Genomic DNA, 20,814 nt, shown 5'->3' on the forward strand with positions numbered 1-20,814 from the left:
GTCAATGCATTCTTCGAGGAATATGCAGCTGCATGGATGAGCCACTGGTTGACACTTTTTTCATTACCATAAATGGGACAACTGTAATATAATTTTCAATATCTGTGTTTATGTTGTACCATCAAATGTTGCACGCACACACGCACGCACGCACACACGCACACACTGTATTGACTGAGAAAGAGGTGTGTCCCTTACTAACTTTTTTTTTACAATCATTACCAACACAACAATAAGCAATTCAAACACAAAAAAAGATCTTTGGATATATATATCCATCCATCCATTGTCTTTACCGCTTTTCCTCACGAGGGTCGCGGGCTGCTGGACCCTATCCCAGCTATCTTCGGGCGGGAGGCGGGGCACACCCTGAACTGGTTGCCAGCCAATCGCAGGGCACATACAAACAACAACCATTCACACTCACATTCACACCTGCGGGCAATTTACAGTCTTCAATCAACCTACCACGCATGTTTTTGGGATGTTTTTGGGAGGAAACCGGAGTGCCCGGAGAAAACCCACCCAGGCACAGGGAGAACATGCAAACTCCACACAGGCCAGGCGGGGATTTGAACCCCGGTCCCCAGAACTGTGAGTCAGATGTGATACCCAGTCGTCCACTCTGCCGGCTATACGTATTAGTGCACCCTTGTTTCTTCAATTTCTTGTTCATTATAATCACTGGTGCCACTGAATGAATTTTACCTGCTTAAAAGCTTAATTGTATTATGGTAAATATAATTTTGGTTATTATCAAGATAACCATGGAAAATGGCTAGAGCTACATATCAGCTCTTATATTAAGCTTATGAGTCATTTTCATTGTCATCATTATATTTCTCCAAACAAAGGTAGCTTTAGTTGCACCTTGCATTAAAAACGAACAAGAAACTAAAGAAGAATCATCTTTTATTGTCATGAACATGAACATGCATGCGCACAAATCTTTTTCTCTGCATTTAACCCATCACAGTGAACACATACACACGTTAGTGAAACACACTGGAGCAGGGGGCAGCTGAAGCGCCCGGGGAGCATTTCGGGGTATCAGTGTCTTGCTCAAGGACACCACAGCCGTGAGTCCGGGGGATGTTGGTGGATGGTCCGGTCGGGGTCTTGAATCTAGGTCCCCCACGGTGGCAGGCGATGATCTTAACCATTGAGCCACGGCTGCCCAAGCAGAAACAAGCAGTCTAATATTTTATCCATGATTATATTAATTATTTCTATACATTCCCCTCCAAAGGTATTCGAACGGCAAGGCCAATTCCTTTGTTTTTGCTGTGTACTGAAGACATTTGGGTTTCAGATCAAAAGTTCAGAATTCCAACTTTTATTTCATGGTATTTACGTCTAGATGTGTTAACTCAGGACAGAGCACCTTTTGTTTGAAGCCACCCACTTTTCAAGTGAGCAAACGTATTGGAACAGACATTATTTAATTTAATTATTATATTCCATCCATCCATCCATTTTCTGAGCCGTTTATCCTCACAGTATTATTAAATTAATTTAAAGTGAATAACATTTATTGGCATAACCCTTACTTACAATAAGTGCATCAAGCCTGTGACCCATTGATGTCACCAGACTGTTGCATTCTTCATTTGAAATGCTTTTCCAGGCCTTTACTGCAGCTTCTTTCAGTTCTTGTTTGTTTCTGGTGGTTTCTCCCTTTAGTCTCCGCTTCAGGAGTTAAAAAGCATGCTTTATTGGTTCAGGTCCGGCGATTGCCTTGGCCAGTCTGAGAGCTTCCACCTTCCCCCCCGATGAAGTCCTTTGTTGTGTTGGCAGTGTGTTTTGGGTCATTGTCTTCTCCCGATTAGTTTGGATGCATTTTTCTGTAAATTGCCAGACAAAATGGTTTTGTACACCTCAGAATTCATTCTACTGCAACCGTCATGAGTTATATCATCAATAAAGACTAGTGAGCCCATTCCAGAAGCAGCCATCCAAGCCCAAGCCACGACATTACCTCCACCATGCTTCACAGATGAGCTTAGGTGTTTTGGACCATAAGCAGGTCCTTTGTTTTTCCATACTTTGGCCTTCCCATTACTTTGGTAGGAGTTAATCTTGGTCTCATCAGTCCATAAAACTTTGTTCTCAAGCTTTTGTGGCTCATCTCTGTACTTCTTTGCAAAATCCAATCTGGCCTTCCGATTTGTTTTGCTGATGACTGGTTTGCATCTTGTGATATGGCCTGTATATATATTTCTTCTCTCGAAGTCTTCTTCGAAAAGTGGGTTGTGATACTTTCACCCCTGCCCTGTGGAGGTTGGCAGTGATGTCACTGACTGTTGTCTGTGGGTGTTTCTTCACAGCTCTCACAATGTTTCTGTCATCAACTGCTGTTGATACCCTTGGTCGACCTGTTCGATGTCTGTTGCTCAGTACACCAGTAGTTTCTTTCTTTTTCAGGACATTCCCAATTGTTGTATTGGTTATGTCCAATGTTCGTGCAATATCTCTGATCGATTTTCCCTCTTCTTTCAAAATGGTTTGCTTTTCTCCCATTGATACCTCTCTGGTCTTCATGTTTGCTTAACAGAAAATGCAGTTTGTTTACAGGTGAAGCCCAAAGCCAAAAACAAGCACTATCTAATGTTTAAGCGATCAAGCTAAAAGTCAACACCTGAGCAAATTGAAAAACCCATCAGTCACATGTTCCAATACTTTTGCACAGGTGGGTGGGTTCAAACAAAAGGTGCTCTGTCCTGCGTTAACACATCTAATGTAAATACCATGAAATAAAAGCTGGAATTCTGAACTATTGTCTCATATTCTGCGGCACGGTGGACGACTGGTTAGAGCGTCTGCCTCACATTTCTGAGGACCAGGGTTCAATCCCTGGCCCCGCCTGTGTGGAGTTTGCATGTTCTCCGGTTTCCTCCCACATCCCAAAAACATGCATGGTAGGTTAATTGACGACTCTGAATTGCCCCTCGGTGTGAATGTGAGTGCGAATGGTTGTTTGTTTATATGTGCCCTGCGATTGGCTGGCGACCAGTTAGTGTGTACCCCGCCTCCTTCCCAATGATAGCTGGGATAGGCTCCAGCATTCCCGCGACCCTTGTGAAGATAAGCGGCTCAGTAAATGGATGGATGGATGTCACATATTCATCTTTTGATCTGAAACCCAAATGTCTGTACAACAAAAACAAAGAAATTGACCTTGCCGTTCCAATACTTTTTGAGGGGGACTGTATTTACTAATCCTATAGACAGTGGCACTGAAGAGACAGCGGGAAGCAGAGCTGGAGGTGGCGGAAAAGAACATGTTGAGGTTCTCTCTCTGTGTGACCAGTTTGGATACGATTAGAAATGAGCTCATCAGATGTTTTGGAGACAAAGTGAGAGCAGACTTCGATGGTTTGGACACATCCAGAGTAGAGATAGTGAGTATATTGGTAGCAGGATGATGAGGATGGAGCTGCCAGGCAAAAGAGCGAGAGGAAGAGCAAAGAGAATGTTGATAGATGTAGTGAGGGAAGACATGAGGGCGGTTGGTGTGAGAGAGGAGGATGCGGGAGGTAGACGTACATGGAAAAGGATGACGCGCTGTGGCGACCCCTAACGAGACAAGCCCAAAGGAAAAGAAGAAGATACATATTTACTAATACTGTGTATTTCAAGTATACAAGCTTTTTATTCAAGCTTTTAGTGCGCAGTATTATTGTGATTGAATGCATTTCATTTCTCCCATTGTAAACAATATATTATGCACCCAGTCAGTGGCCAGTGCTGTTATTCATTGCGTGCGAAGCCACGACACTCAAAAAGTGGACCTTTTTTTCTCCACTTGAATAATAAGTGGTTTTCATTTTACATTCGGGTGGATTTTTATTCTTCTCAAACACGCTGAATTCCGGCGTGGTCTCTGACAACGTGTGTAGCCTGTATCCAGGTTGGAGGCCTCCGAACTGGACTTCCAAGCGGGGGACGCCCGTGCCAAGACGTTCCATGCAATCGATCTCCTGCTGGTAACACAGACTCTCGTGTGCATCGAATGCAGAGTTTCCCTAACAGCACAGGAGAATCCACTGCATATAACACTGACTTAGCACCTGGCTCGCATAGCCTTGTGATCTGCGGACTCTGAGGTTACGTCCTGGTGGCTAACACTAACGCTTGCTAACGTGTCTGGAAGAGGCAGGAGCTAGTCAGCAGTTTGAAGTCAGTTAATTCTCCCGGCTCCCACACAGTCACGCGCGCACACACGGGCAGTCATTGGCTGACTGTCGGTTTTTGGTTACTGGCCTTTAAAACACCGTGTGACTTGAACACTGTTGCGAAAGTTTTTTTGTTTTTTTTAAGACTAGTAACTAACAGTACAAAGAAAAATGGTACTGTGCTATTTTTGACTTGCTCGGTACAGTACTGGTATCAGTACTTGGTGCAACACTAGTTTGGGATCTTGGTTTGTGGCATATTTACAGGTGGTAAATTGAGAGATCTCTGTGATTGGGTGGCGACCAGTTCAGGATGTATGCTGCCTCTCAAAATTGGATAGTATTTTTATGACATGGTGAGTCAAGTTTGTTTCATAGCAGCACATTATATTACAAAAGCAAACATGCTCACTCTCTGTTCCCCATTAACACAACTTCTTATATTTGTTGGATTGCCCCTGGGGGCCTTTTTTAATTACACAGGTATTAGTAGAACTCTCCAACATCCAAATTCATTATCACGTCAAATAATTATTTGTAGGTGAAAACAGAAGAAAATGCTGAGATTACAATCAGATAAGTGGGTATGTACAAATTGCTGTTTGTGTTTGTTGTATGTGTCATACTTCATGATTTATTTTCTTCTTCTAAATTATCTGCTGAGAAAATACTTTCAATCGAACACCGCAGTGCCATTGGCTAATTCTGAATTCTGGAACATATCACCATGTTGCCCATCAGCATCTGAACTACCAAGCATTACAGTTATATCTTTTAACATGATGACTGTGCGTTTAACCAACTATGACACTTGGTGGTTTATAAACAGCATTCAAACATTATGCAACTTTAGCTAAATTATTAAATGTGCATCATGCATATTGCATCATGCACAAGGCTCCCAGTGAGTGCTTCAGTTAAGCCAAAATTAAAAGGCTACAAAAGACACAAATGGAAAAAAAAAGATTGTGTTTTCCGAGTATGTTTACTATGTATATTACATTTTTGGGGGACCAAAATCATGAACACGGTTTTGAATGATTTTAGGTTAAATTAAAGAGAGTACATCTTTAAGAAGCGGCACGGTCGATGACTGGTTAGCAAGACCACCTCATAGCTCAGAGGTTGTAGGTTTGTATCCGTGCTCCAGCCTTCCAATCTGGAGATTGATTATTCTCCGCGTGCTTGCTTTCCGAGTACTCCAGTTTCTCCCGCAATTCCATAAACATACATGTTAGGTTCATTGAAGACTGAATTGTCCTTAAGTCTGAATGTCTAAGAAGGTAAAATGGAAATTGATTTTCAATATAAATACATTGCCTTTGATGGAAAGGTTGCATCCACCACACCCTGTTATGTAGCTTATGAACATTATAAGTAGAGTTGGGCATTGTTTAAATATGAGCGACTCCGGTTCCTCGTTTCGATTGTGTGCCCTGCGATTGGCTGGCAACCAGTTCAGGGTGTACCCCTCCTCCTGCCCGATAATAGCTGGGATGGGCTCCAGCACTCCCGCGACCCTTGTGAGGCTCAGTGGCTCAGAAAATGGATGGATGGATATCAAAAATGTATGTTGTTACATTTCGTTTCAAAGGAATATAGTTTACACTTTCACAGGAGAGCTTTATTTTTTCTTTTTTGAAAACCTAATGAAAATACATTTACACGAGTCTCTAAAAACATGTTACTGAGCTAAGCTCCCACTGAAAGGCTAACCTAGTGTATATTGATATCAGACAAAAGTAACACTTGGCAACCCATTCTAGAATAGCAGCAGGTACAGTATAAACTCAAAAACAGCCCTTGTTTTTATTTGATTATCATAGCTGCTTTTTCAGGCATTGTGCGTGAGTGTTCGAGACAGATTGTCTCCTGCGCTCGCCGAGTTGTTATAGAAAATACATATTCTAATTAGGGATGGGAATTGATAAGATTTTTCAGATTCCGATTCTATTTTCCATACTGCTTATTGATTCGATTCTTTATGGATTCTCATTTTGAAAAAAATACGAATAAACAGGAATAATTACTGTAATGTATTGATTATAACACACTACATATTTACACAATTTTCGGCTGAAAAACCCCCCCACTGTACTTGAATGGAACACGTACCCAAATGTTCCCCAAACCTTACTTACTTAAACAACTGAAAAATTAACTTTGAAGCTTTAATCAATGAAATGTTGTTGTTTTCAAAACAAATATAAGATGTACTCTCCTAAACAGATGCTGAACTTTAAACTACATTCTTTGAAGGGGAGCAATATGATTCTGATTCTGATTGCTATGTCTTCTCCCTGTAGCCTCACTCTTCTCCCTCCACCCCTCACATTCATGCACATATATTCTGTCTTACTTCAGCTAATCTTCATTCCTCTGCTTTCCAGTTCATGCCTCCATCTTTCCAACTGTTCCTCCACCTGCTCCCTGCTTTCCCTGCAGATCACAATGTCATCTGCAAACATCATGGTCCACGGGGATTCCAGTCTAACCTCATCTGTCATCACCACTGCAAACAGGAAGGGGCTCAGGGCTGATCCCTGATGCAGTCCCACCTCCACCTTAAATTTGTCTGTCACACCTCCAGCACACCTCACCGCTGTTCTGCTGCCCTCGTACATGTCCTGTATTATTCTAACATACTTCTCTGCCACTCCAGACTTCCGCATGCAGTACCACAGTTCCTCTCTGGGTACTCTGTCATACACTTTCTCTAGATCTACAAAGACACAACGTAGCTCCTTCTGACCTTCTCTCTACTTTTCCATCAACATCCTCAAGGCAAATAATGCATCTGTGGTGCTCTTTCTAGGCATGAAACCATACTGTTGCTCGCAAATACTCACTTCTGTCCTGAGTCTAGCATCCACTACTCTTTCCTATAACTTAATTGTGTGGCTCATCAGATTTATTCCTCTCTAGTTCCCACAGCTCTGCACATCACCTTTGTTCTTACAAATGGGCACCAGCACACTTTTCCTCCATTCCTCAGGCATCTTCTCACGCGCTAGAATTCTATTGAAGAAGCTGGTCAAAAACTCCACAGCCACCTCTCCTAGATGCTTCCATCCCTCCACAAGAATGTCATCAGGACCCACTGCCTTCCCATTTTTCATCCTCTTTAATGCCTTTCTAACTTCCCCCTTACTAATCATTGCCACTTCCTGGTCCACCACACTTGCCTCATCCACTCTTCCTTCTCTCTCATTTTCCTCATTCATCAACTCCTCGAATTATTCTTTCCATCCAGCTAGCACACTACTGGCACCAGTCAACATATTTCCATCTCTATCCTTAACTACTGCGTAGTCAAAAGAGTGTGTTTTGAGGGCCCCCACTTAGCTACTCAAATAGTTGCCAGAAGTGTGCTAGGTAATTCTCCAAGTATGCACTGGTCACAAGAATGTAATTTAAATAAATGAACAAGAATGGCATGTCAGTGTCTATCAGGTGCTGAAACATGTTTGGTAAACCCTTTGAAAAGGCGTGATGACCGCTGTTTTCAACAAATCCTGTTGGTGGACTGGCAACTGGGGGTTACAAAATAGCAGGTCCACCTTGGAGAAAGTGGTGGTGCCTGTCCGTTGAACAGACAAGTCCTCTATGTGTGCCACACGGTACCAGTCGGGGGTTGTGACATTGTTCAAGCGCCGGAAATCATTGCAGGGCACCAACTGAAGGGGGAAGCTGTTGGAGCAGCGTACGATGCAGAGGGTCTCTACGGCAGTGAACTCCTCCCTGGTGATAGCAGGGTTGGCAGAGTCGAGGTGTTGAGCTCATGCGTAGACCACGGTGATTCGATGCTCCACACCGTGCTTGACCACCACCGATGAGAAAGTAAACATGGTGAGCTCGGGAACTTAAAAAGCAGTTTTATGGTACAGGTCCTCGGTGGCAAGTTCGTTCTCCATGGAAAGTGCTCACACCCCTCGCAGTGCACAGGGGTTGGAAGAAAAAGAAAGGGCATCAGTCAGACGGGAGCTTGTAAAATTCAATCTAATCTTAAACCACAGAGGAACTCGATCCCCAGCAGTGATGTCAACATGGCAGCCATGACAAAATACCATCCAAACATTGTCAGCTAAAACACACACCTGGTACTGTTGGTATTGTAGCATAGATGACTTGGTATTTAATAAAAGGTTATTTGAGTTAATCGATCCATAACAAGGATGTCACCATCCGACTTATGGTCGATCGCTCACTCAAATATTTTGTTGAAGAATTCTAACTAAAAGCAATGTTAGCAAACCTTGACACAACACTCCAGTTTTTTTTTTTTTTTTTAATGACTAGAGAATCACCTTTTTATAGTCTTTATAATTAATCTCATGGCACGCTACATATGAGAGTTTGTTAACTCATAGAACAGTGGCTCTTGTAAGGTTTGAAACAGAACCTCACAGAATAAGCTTTTTGTGAAAACAGCGAGTTTACTTGCCAATACAAGATACATGCAGTCAACACAAAGGAAGTAAAATAAAAATAAATAGGAATTAATAAAATGAACCTGAGATGGTGTAGTGTGGGTGTGTTGCAACAGCTCATAGGCAGAAAAAAGATGGACAGCGTAGTACGTTGTTGCGATTATTAATATCTTAACCCCAAAAGAAGGAATGCATCAACTCATGGAGACGAGTAAATTCCAAGGCTGACCTGACGCTGAGAACTGGATACGTAGAGGTGGTTTTCAACATCATGCAGAAGGCAGCGGGCTTGTCGTGGCTTGAAACGAACTTCATTATCATAAATGGCTCATGGAGCGTCAAACTACACCGATGCACCGGGTGTAGCAATGTACTTGCTGCACAGCATACAGATCACCCAGGGGAGCCTCCTCTTAAAGCTTTATGAATAAGTACATTTCATATCAGAAAATTACATTTATACTTAAGTAAGCAAATGACAGTCACTTTTACTCAATATTCTACAAGGTGACATGTACTTCAGCCAAAGTTATTTTCTGTGAAGTATTGCTTTCAGGTACTTTATACAAGATTAATAGACACTTAGTAAATTGGGGCATCAGGGTTACCAGCATTTGTTAATAAAAACTGAACATTATAATTGTTACAAGGGCCTAATTTTAATGGAGCTCTTGTTTGGATTGTTTGTATGTGGCTACATTTTATCCAGAGAGTTAAAGACAATATATATAATAATATGCTCCATGCCTTACAAGAAAAAACACACATTTTTCTCAAGCAGCTATAACGCTGAGTGTTGTTGCCCCATTCCAAACAGTAATTCCACAAAAAAATGTACTGATCCTGATTCCAAACCACATAGTACACTGTAAAAATCAAATGACAAGTTCTTAATAGTATAACCCCAGATTTGGAATGAAAATATCTTAAATGTGACCTGTATGCCCTGCGATTGACTAACGGCCAGGTGCTGTTCAGCGTACTATAATTTACAAACATCAAACAGTTAGCTGCAGAGATAGGCTTAAGGAAGAAAAAGAATTGCAAAGATATTCAATTATTCATTGGGTTACAGACATTGGGCATTACTTATACATCATAGTCTTAGCTTGTTCTTTTTCAGGTACGGACATTCCATTATTTAAGGGGACAAGTGCCGTGCAGCGCAGAGACCGATGGTAATGTTTTAAAAGATCATGGGAATGAGTTCCCTTTTATCAGCTGTGAATGATAATTTTTCTTTCTGACTTGGATTTGAGTTTTTTCAACAGCTGGCAATTATGCAAATACAGTACATGTACTATACTTATTTTGAGACTTGGTTTTTGGTTTTTAAAGGCTCAAGACGGAGACAAACAGTAGTTCATCATTGGTATTGTCCTCTCATTTGATCTTTTGTTGGTTGTTGTGTTCCTGCGACACAGTATTAAGCGATCATGCAAAAGCAGTGTGACGAGGTAGTGTAACGCATCAAAACAAAACTGGAATGACGTTTATGCTTACGAAGATCCAAAGAAGGCATAAGATGCATTTTTTCAATTATAACTACATTGTATGAGAAACATTGCCCGTTAAAAAAATCACCGGGACATTTCTTAGCTCAAAGAGTCCATGGATCACAAATGAAATAGAGGATGCATGCAAAAAGAAAAATAACTTGTATAATATTCTTCGTAAAAGTGAGGACAAAAGATGCTGAAATATGATAGAAGAAGTATAAGAATAAACTAGTAAATATAATAAAGAGTAAGAAACAACATTACCACACATTACAGAAGCTGAAGGTGAGGAACACACAAGAACTAAAAATTAAATTTAACTATTACTAGAATTTTTTTTTTTTCTAAAACAATGGGATATCCCGGATATTTACTAAAAGATAATATTACTATTATCACCCCTCCCTGAGCCGTCACCTTATCGTGGTGGAGAGGTTTGTGTGCCCCAGTGTTCTGAGGAGCTAAATCTTCTGGGGTTGTATGCCCCTGGCAGGGTCACCCATGGCAAACAGGTCCTGGGTGAGGGACCAGACAAAGTACATATCAAAGAATCCCCTATGATGATTACAAACTTCGGAAAATGTTTTCCCTTACACGACATGGACACGAGCCACTGGGGGCCCCTCCAGACCCAGGTCTGGAGGTGGGGCTCGATGGCGAGCGCCTGGTGGCCGGACCTACAGCCATGGGGCCTGGCCGGACACAGCCTGAAGAGGCAGTGCGGGTACCCCTTCCTATGGGCTCACCACCTGTGGGAGGGGCCAAGGGGGTCATGTGCGCAGAGAACTGGGTGGGGGCCGAAGGCATGTACCTTGGTGGTCCGATCCCTGGCTACGGGGTACAGGTCCTGACCTTTGTTTGTGCCTATGCACCAAACAGCAGCTCAGATTACCCACCCTTTTTGGAGTCCTTAGAGGGAGTGCTGGAGAGCGCTGCCTGTGGGGACTCCTTCGTTCTTCTGAGGGACGTCAATGACAATGAGACCTGTAGGGTCATGATTGGGAAGAATTAGAACCAAAGCGGTGTTCCGTTATTGGACTTCGGTGCTCATCACGGATTGTCCATAACAGACACCATGTTCAGACATAAGGGTGTCCATATGTGCACTTGGCACCAGGACACCATAGGTTTGATGATCGACTTTGTGGTTATGTCATCGGACTTACAGCCGCATGTCTTGGACACTCGGGTGAAGAGATGTGCGGAGCTGTTGAAAGATCACCACTTGGTGGTGAGTCGGCTCCAATGGTGGGAAAAGATGCCAGTCCAACCTGACAGACCCAAAGGTATTGTGAGCGTATGCTGGGAATGTCTGGCAGAGTCCACTGTCAGAAGGAGTTTCAACACTCAGCTCCGGCAGAACTTCCCCCACGTTCCGGTGGAGGCGGGGGGCATTGAGTCAGAGTGGACCATGTTCCGTGCCTCCATTTTCGAGGCAGCCGACCGGAGCTGTGGCCGTAAAGTGGTCTGTGCCTATTGTAGCAGCAATCCCCCAACTCATTGGTGGACACCAGTGCTAAGGCATGCTGTCAAGCTGAAGAATGAGTCATTTTTGGCCTGTGGCAATTCAGAGGCAGATGATGGGTACCAGCTGGCAAAGCGGAATGCAGCTTTGGTGGTCACTGAGGCAAAAACTTAGGCGTGGGAGGAATTTGGTGAGGCTACGGAGAATGACTTCCGGCTTTGAGAAAATTCTGATCCACCACCCGGCATCTCAGGAAGGGGAAGCAGTGCACCATCAACACTGTCTATTGTGGGGGTGGGACGTTGCTGACCTTGACTTGGGACGTTGTGAGTCGGAGGGCTGAATACTTCAAAGACCCCTATTCCACTGACGCCTTCCTATGTGGAAGCAGAGTCAGGGGACTCTGAGACGGGCTCTCCTATTTCTGGGGCTGATATCACAGAGGTGGTTAAAAAGGTGCTCAGTGGCAAGGCCCCGTGGGTGGATGAGATCTGCCTGGAGTTCCGAAAGGCTCTGAATGTTGTGGGGTTGTCCTGGTTGACACGCCTCTGCAACATCGCATGGATATTGGGGACACTGCTTCCTGATTGGGAAACAGACTGTGGTGGTCCTCCTTTTTAAGAAGGGGTAACGGAGGGTGTGTTGCAACTATAGGGGGATCACACTCCTCAGCCTCCCTGGTAATGTCTATTCGTGGGTGCTGGAGAGGACGGTCTGTCTGAAAATCCGAATCTCAGATTCAAGAGGAGCAGTGTGGTTTTCTTAAGCAGAGAACGACCCAGGACACACTGGAGAGACTATGTCTCCATGATGGCCTGGGACGAAGTGTTTCTGTGGAGAGGGTAGTCAGGGCTTCTCTGCTTAAGCTCCTGCCCCCGCCACCCCAAGTGGAAGAGAATGAATGAATGACTAACTATTATCAATCATAAAAAGGATATAGCCATGGAATTTCATAATTTTTATCCCAGTGGGTCATGACCTAGCAAAAGGAATTCCTGAGCCCAGAGATAAATATCATGCAATTAAATATCTACATAGAAATGGTTCCACGCTTTATCGTAAATGATCAAGAAATAATGAATAGCGTAAAAACACCCAAAAATAACAAGTGCACTGATTGCTTTATTATTGACATGGTATGAGTAAAAAGCATCACAAACACCCAGCACAGTACAACCTTTCACATACATTTGTAACCGGTCCTTCCCAACTGATATTTTCCCATCCATCCATTTTCCGTACCTCTTATCCTCACTAGGGTCGCAGGCGTGCTGGAGCCTATCCCAGCAGACTCTCGGCGAGAGGTGGGGTACACCATGAACTGGTTGCCAGCCCATCGCAGAGCACATACAAACAACCAACCACTCGCACCAACAGGCAATTCCGAGTCTTCAATTAACCTACAATGCGTGTTTTGGGGATGTGGGAGGAAACCGGAGTACATGCAAACTCCACACAGGAGAGGCTGGTTTTGAAGGTCCTCAGAACTGTGAGGCAGATGTGCTAACCAGTCGTCCAATTGAAAATAGCTCAACTCATACCAATCTACAAAAATGGAGGCAAACATCAATTCACAAACTACCGACCAATGTCACTGCCTCAACAGTTCTCAAAAATCTTGGAAAAAATACTTCAAAAGTATGAACACCACCTTTTAAGTGAAAACCAGTTCAGCTTTAGAGCAAAAAGGTCCACCGTGATGGGAGTCAGGGGGCTGGCGGAGGGAATATATAATAATATAACTTCTGGTAAGAAAGAATGACAGTAAGCAAAAATTATGTAAACCCAACTTTAAGACACACTAAATAACTTAAGTTCCAAATTCCAACACATGACCACAAGCAAAATGTACAGTAAGTCACCCAATTTCACGAAGTGCGATCTGACGTTACATTGAAAGTGAATCATTATGATGGAATTGATCTGAGGATAATAGTGTTTTTTAACATCAGTGTGTATGAGTCATGGATAATGCTATCTTGGGGTAGCACCTGGTCTTCTCATTCACCTTTCTTTCCTTTTCTCCCACTCTTCTTGCCTTATTATCCTGCCAAATGATGTCTGAAGAACGTAACCACACAAAAACTGAATTGAATTGATAAAAAGTAACAGAAACAGCACTCGGTAATGTTGTCTTAGTGACCTGCCCCCCATTAGGACTAAAACTAGTTTTAGAGTTCCAGAAGCAGGCATTTTCTGTGGATGACACATTTATGTCTGCTGACATATTGTATACACTATGCTGGAGGATCAGAAGAAATGCACACTGAATACAGAACCATGTCACTTCTGGAAAATTTCAAATTACAGGGGATTCACATTTTATATTACAGACATTTTAGATTGTGTTATTTGAGGGTTCTGTGTAGTAATTGTAATTGTCCTTTTTCTGGGACAATCATTTTCTGATCCGCCTTCCCATTGATAACAATTATGCACTTTGCATGTATGACATGATGACTAATCAATACAGATGGTTTTCAGCCCACACTTTGAGAAAGAAAATGGGAATCTTGAATATCTCAGCTGATTTACAAATGCAATTTTGGTTAAGCTGAACCCATATAAAAGTAAGACAACAACGGTTCACATGGTGGTGAACTGAAACACTTAAAATTAAACACGTAATTATTGTTACTATGGACATGCTGTATACAATTTGAAGCATTTATGGTTTTTTTTTTTTGGTAACAAAATTACTGTAAAGTTGGTGGTGATTCTTTATTCCTTGAATTTGGTGGTTTCCAATTGTTATGCTCTGAGTGAAACCATACAACACAGGCATTGTGACCTCTAAGCATTTCATCTCAGTGCAAAGCTGTTTTTCCATCAACGCAAAGCTTGCTGTGTTACCTTCAAGATGAAATGTTAGGGAGAAGCCCTTTGTGCGGGCTGGCTCTTAAATCTTTTTTAGATTTGTACGCATTCACATCACGTGTCAGTCTCTCAAGAGCCTGAGAGTTTGGCTGTCATCTTCTGTGTTAAATAATTGCAAAGAATAATGATGCTTGGATGCTGCATTTGCATCAAAGTATTTCAATTTTCTTTTCTCTGAATGCTGAATGTTTTCTTTTTCTTGACTCCCTTTGTTTCTACACAGATTCTGAAGTTATTTACAGAAACAGTGATGGCCATGTCATCAAGTTCAACATTCTCTCTAACGAAACAGAGATTGTCCTATCAAACACAACATTTGTAAGTAGCGTAGTCTCTAGATTTTTTTTTGTCACCCAACAATTATACTTGAGTTCCATATTAACCCGACAATGTGTTTTCTCCCTTTCCTTTAGATAAATTTCAATGTGGCCAAGTACTCGGTGTCCCCTGACTTGAAGTATGTGCTTTTTGCTTATGATGTCAAACAGGTAGGTTTCTTTAGACCCCCAACTCCATTGTTCATTTGTTGACTGATTACTCAGAGTTTAGAATCTCCGGACACTCTGACGTTGCTGGCACAGTCACTGGATGTAACGGGAAGATTCTAAATCAAAGGTGTGAATACAGTTGGTGTCCTTTGAGTGATTGAAGATCAGTCCAGAATGTACGCATTTCTCAACAAGTAAACTGTGATAAGTACAGTACAGTCCCACTGTGACTCTGAAAGTGTTTGGAAGACAGCTTTACACAAATCAGAGCTTTAGTAACTGTCAAGTTTAGTATTTCTGTTATAAGAGCTTTTAAATTATGCAAAATTGGTCATTTGAGGTTTTCTCCGGGCACTCCGGTTTTCATCCCAAAAACATGCATGAATTGGAGACTCTAAATTGCCCGGAGGTGTAAATGTGAGTGCGAATGGTTGTTTGTTTCTATGTGCCCTGCGATTGGTTGGCAACCAGTTCAGGGTGTATCCCGCCTGCTGCCCAAAGATTGCTGGGATATAGGCTCCATCACTCCCGCAACCCTTGTGAGGAGAAGCGGCTCAGAAAATTGATGGATGGATGGATGCTCATTTGAGTAGACTGATAGTTTTATCGTAATCATTTTAGATATAGTGCTACTGGCAAAATACAATAAACATAATAGTCAATGACCACGTAATCGTCCGTCGAACTCAGTTCTAATATCTCGGGTCCATCCCAACCTTCCCACTGACTATTAAGTCTTTGCATAAATCCCATGCATGACTACCACACACAATCAACTCTGCACGGTTGAGGCTTGGTAGTGGGCATGCCTCAGTGGTGAGGTGAGCATCTGGGATATGGCCTCATTGGGTCTCTGGGTTCTTTGGTACTGTGTAGTTGTCTGTGGGCCTGGGGGCTATCCCTGGACGGTGTGTGCTGGGGTGTTCTGCTCTCCTTGTGGTGTAGGATTTGGGGGGGTGCCCGGGCTCTCGCTGGTCCCAGTCTACCCCTTCGCCTGCTCCTCCCGTGGCGCCCTCTCTCTGAATTTCCACGGTCTGAGGCACCCAGGGACAGACAGCACCCAACTCTCCCTGGGCTGGCTGCACCCTTTTGTGTCTATCCAGACGGGAAGGGCAGGAAATGACTTGAGTGACTTCAGTGTGGCGCAGTTATTATGAATCCCACTAAATCTAATCTTAACCCGAACCAACTTCATTGTTTTTATTTTGTACAAATGTGATTCATATTTGGAATGATCATCTCATTTCATCTTCATAGCCAAGGGTGTGTCCTGCCTGGATGCAGCAGCCAATCATTTTGTAGCGGCGCGTGTCCTGCCTAGAACTCGAGTGGAATTCATAATAACGCATGGCTGGGGTCTACAGGCATCGTCCTCTGAATGCACTTCACAAGTTAGCACACACATTCCTTTGAGCAGGCATACAAAAACACCCAAGGTTTCATGTAGGCTTGGTGGAGTGGGTTAGTGGTGGTGGTGGTTGTGTTGGGGGAGGCTACAGTGCATGCAGGAGTAAAAATAAGTATAGACCTGTCACCAGGCGTGAACAAACTATTGCACTAATGCAGATTTATTTTTATTTAATACTACTACGATTGTGAATTATAAAACATTATTAATGTTAAACCTTTTACCTTTTGTTTAACTTATGTCCTACCGCAACAGATCTATCAACAGATCTTCATCTGGTGGTTGGTCATTTGTCCTGTTTTTTAAATTGTAACATTTTATTTGCACAACAAATAACTTAAAGGAAAGAATCTTTGTTTTGTTCTGATGTCATGTAAAAATGGCAAAGGTTAATAAAAAGTAAGATTTGACAAGGAATAGAAAGAGTGTTGCCACCATGTAAACCTAGATCTTGGGTTTTTGGGAAAGGTTAGAAAAGTAACATTCTCTATGTGCAACATTTAACCATTAAAATGACTGTCCCCATCTTTGCAGAGAATAATCATAAATCGTCTTTGTATTCTTTTTGCGTTGACATTTAAAAACTGATTTTCTCAAACTGTAATTCTGTGAACACATTATTTGTGATATTCATATTCTGTATCCACGTCCAAGAGAAATAGACATTTCCCTCAATTCAAAGAATTGTCTTAAGGCGAGAGGCCCAAAAAGGCTTTCAGCCCTCTGGCAGCAAGAACAGTCGACATGACATCAAAAGACAGAAAACGTACTTTTCACCGCTTTTGAGATCGTGTTTTACAATGTTTGGGGACATTGTGCAGTAAAGTAAAAATGTATCGTGTTTTCACAGTCTTCTCTCACATCTGTAAGGAGTACAGCTATTTGATTGGATAAGAGTTATGAATGGGCATGCAGATATTTTAGCACATTATAAGACTCAAAAATGTAATTAGCATTCCAAAAAAGAAAAGTTTAGCTATAATACTCAATGACACAATCCTTCAATCCTGTGTCCTCTGGAAGACATTTAGAAGCCTGCGGATACTGCCAGTATCTTGGCTATTCATAGGATTGTGCTTTTCTGCACAAGACATCTTGAAAGTTATTCCTCAAATCTGCTGGAGCCGCTCACCCATATTGGGGATATAGAGTGCGCCACTGTTGCACCACTGCACCACTGTCACTTCACAGTTCCTAGCAATCCAAAGAGTCAAACTTGTGTTTAATAATCAGCAACATTTCAAGGTAGATCTTCAATATAGAGAGGGTTCCACTTTCCTGTAAGTCTATGTCCTCAGGTAAATTGACCCAATTCCAAAGCACCATCACACCACCACCACCATGTTTGACTGTTGGTATGATGTTCTTTTTCTAAAACGCTGTGCTACATTTACGCCAGATGTAACGAGACACACACCTTCCAAAAATCTCAACTTTCATCTCTTCAGTCCATATACAGTAATATTCTCCCAAAAGTCTTTAGAAGTTGCCCTGAGTTCCTTTGTGACTCCTGGATGAGTCATTGCTGTTCTCTTTGGGTAATCTTTTGAAGGCCGGCCACTCCTGGGAAGGTTCACCACTGTTCCATGTTTTCTCCATGTGAGGATAATGGCGCTCCCTATGTTTTGCTGGAATCCTAAAGCTTTAGAAATGGCTTTTGTAACCCTTTCCAGACTGATAGATGCCAATTACTTTATTTCTTGACTGTTCAGGAATTTGTTTGGATCATGTCATTTTGTTGCAGCTTTTTTAGATCTTTTGTCACATTAGATTTTGTCGGGACTGATTCTGTTGAGGTGATTTCTTGATTGAACAGGTCTTGAGGTAATCAGGCTTGGGTGTGAGCCGTGAAAATTAACCAAAAATCCTGATAAGCCCCAAATTAATTTGTAATTTAACAAGGGGGGGGGGGTTTCACACAGTCCAGTTATAGCTTATCATCATGGAATACAGATACAGTAATCCTCCGATACATGGCAGTTCTTACTTCACGGTTCCGCTATATTGCAGATTTTTATTATAGTTGTTACTCTTTAATCTTTTATATTGTTTGTACAATATTGTTGTGTTATCCATTGATCTTGCTCTCTATCAACATACTGTATTAAGTGTTTAGGCCTGCAACAATAGCAAATGTTTAAAAACAATATATTATCACAAAAACTTTCAAGATAAACGATAGAATGGTTTTTGTTTTTTATGCCGCTGGTATAATGATATTAGAGCATAATAAAGACTTGTATACATATGACAAAATCCGCCTTGGTAATTAAACATATTAGCACAACTGTGTAACGTTCTCTAATTTATTAAATAAAAGTAGGGCTGCATTTCACAATAATTAGAAAAAGTTATACGTGTTCAAATAAAGTGCTGAACCTAAGAAAAATAAAGTTTGAGTTTTCTCTTTTCTGTTTGGCATCTTAAAACAGCAGTGAAGTCTCAAACAATTTTACTTTAAATTTATTTATTTTTTAATTGAGCAAATTTTAACTGATCCATTTCAGAGCTTATGTTTGTTCAAAACCTTCTTTTTTTGGTTCATTGTGGAGTTTCAAATATTACAGTATATGCACTTTTAATAAGAGCTCCCTGTGGGAACTTCCCACTTAACAGCCGTTGTGCATCTGCACTTAAACAGCTAGCATTTTGTGACATATTAATACATTAGGTTCATGGATGGGCATTTATATATATATTTATGTGTGTGTGTGTGTGTATACTCCCCTAAATGCCGAATGCGTTGTCGTCACTTAGGGATTTAATAAAATGTCTGGGCAGTCTGCCAACATGCAGTGGACCAGCGTGGCAGATTAGGGTGGGGTCTATTACTTCTTCATGGCAGTACAACAAAAAACACGGCCCTCATTCCCTGGAGGCCAAAGAGACGAGGTTGGCGGTAGAGGGTGCTAAGAATCACCGGGCTAATTATGGCTGCTTACGGTCAACGGACTTGGCTATGCCAGACCAGAATATGGTTACTCATACAAACATTTTAGGTCAAACCAAAGGACTTTAGAACTAGCGAGAAAGAAGCAGAAAAGACAAGGCACAAAATCTTATTTTTGGGACGCTCAACGTGCGAACGGTAAAGGACGACTACAACATGAGCAAGAAGCCATAAAATGGGATGTAATTGGACTTTGTGAAATACGTCGGAAAGATGAAGCTATGTTGACTCGATAATGGCCATCTATTTTGTTACAGAGAATCAGAAAGTGGACGCAATGGAGGAGTTGGTTTCATTGTCAGAATCAGACTCATCTTTATTTTGCCACGTATGTGCAAAAACACACAAGGAATTTTTTTCCGGTAGTTGGAGCCGCTCTAGTATGACAACAGACAGTCAATTGACAGGGAACACTTTGGAGACAGAAAGACATTGAGCAAAACAATCACTAAGCAATAAAGGGTTGCTAGTTATCTGGTAATGCTGGTACATTGTTTGTTTGTTTTTTGACAATTGTGCAAAAAGATGCAGAGTCCTCTAGCAGTTCGATTGACTAATATAACAATAGTCCAGTGCCATTGGCCAGATTGTGCAAATGTTGCAGATACTCCTCAGTCATTGTGCAAATGGAGCAGATGCTACTCTGGCATGAGTGGCCAGTATTGGTCAACAACAGATATGCAAATAGCAAATAGTGCAGCGTGGTGAGACTGCTACAGTGTGTGTAATATAAATTAAATATAAGATATAATGTAATATACATGTAAATAATAAATAATAATTATTATTTAATATACGAAGAGTCTTTATAGTCAATCGAAGCACAAATTTCGAATAGTCTTGGTTGACTTTAATGCCAGGATTGACCTTAACTATGGAGAGAAATCAATTGGCTCCTACGGAATGGGACCAAGAGACGAAAGAGCAGAACGCTGAATAGAATTTGCTGAACAAGAAGGCTTATGCTTTATCAAATGGTTGTTTAACAAGAAAAGGAACAGAAAGTTGACATGGATAAGCCCCAAAGGTAACACAAGTATCATAGACTACTTCCTGTCCAACGACAAAGGGCTATTCACTGATTGCACCGCCCTAAACAAATTTGACATTGGAAGTGACCTCAGATTGGTTCGCGCCAAAGTGCAAATCAGCTGCCAACTTTAACGAAAGAAACTTCTAAAGAGAAAGCTTACCAATCTAAACTTAATTCCAGAAAGAAGCGACGAGTTTCAAATAAGTTTAGCTAATCACTTTAAAGCTCTTCTAATGCTGAAACACAGATTTGTCAACACACAACGGCGAAATTGTAAACAGCATTGTTCAAACTGCACACAAACTAGCGCCATCAATGAGAAAGACGACAACATCCAGAATATCTAAAGCTACTTTTGACTTAATGAAAAAGCGACGAGAAATTAAGAAAAGGGGCAGCATTATCAACAAAATGTAATGTGTTGAACTGTGCATGTCGATTCGGAAAAAGGTGAGAAGAATTGAGATTTTGCTACGTTTGGCTTCTTTA

General features: G+C 41.8%; 1 protein-coding gene across 5 annotated transcripts in view; it reads left to right on the top strand.

The window, feature by feature from the left end:
- LOC133410435 (inactive dipeptidyl peptidase 10-like) overlaps positions 1–20,814 on the top strand; it is a 112,287-nt gene that overhangs the window by 33,313 nt on the left and 58,160 nt on the right. For all 5 annotated transcript variants that reach the window (XR_009769556.1, XM_061691614.1, XM_061691615.1 and 2 more), the window contains exons 4-5: positions 14,670–14,764; positions 14,860–14,934. Coding sequence is in view for 4 of the 5 variants with exons in the window: in XM_061691614.1 (XP_061547598.1) it covers positions 14,670–14,764; positions 14,860–14,934 (170 nt within the window). In the remaining variant the exon portion in view is untranslated. The remainder of the gene's footprint in view (positions 1–14,669; positions 14,765–14,859; positions 14,935–20,814) is intronic.

This window comes from Phycodurus eques, chromosome 12 (assembly GCF_024500275.1).
Source record: "Phycodurus eques isolate BA_2022a chromosome 12, UOR_Pequ_1.1, whole genome shotgun sequence".
Taxonomy (NCBI): Eukaryota; Metazoa; Chordata; class Actinopteri; order Syngnathiformes; family Syngnathidae; genus Phycodurus; species Phycodurus eques.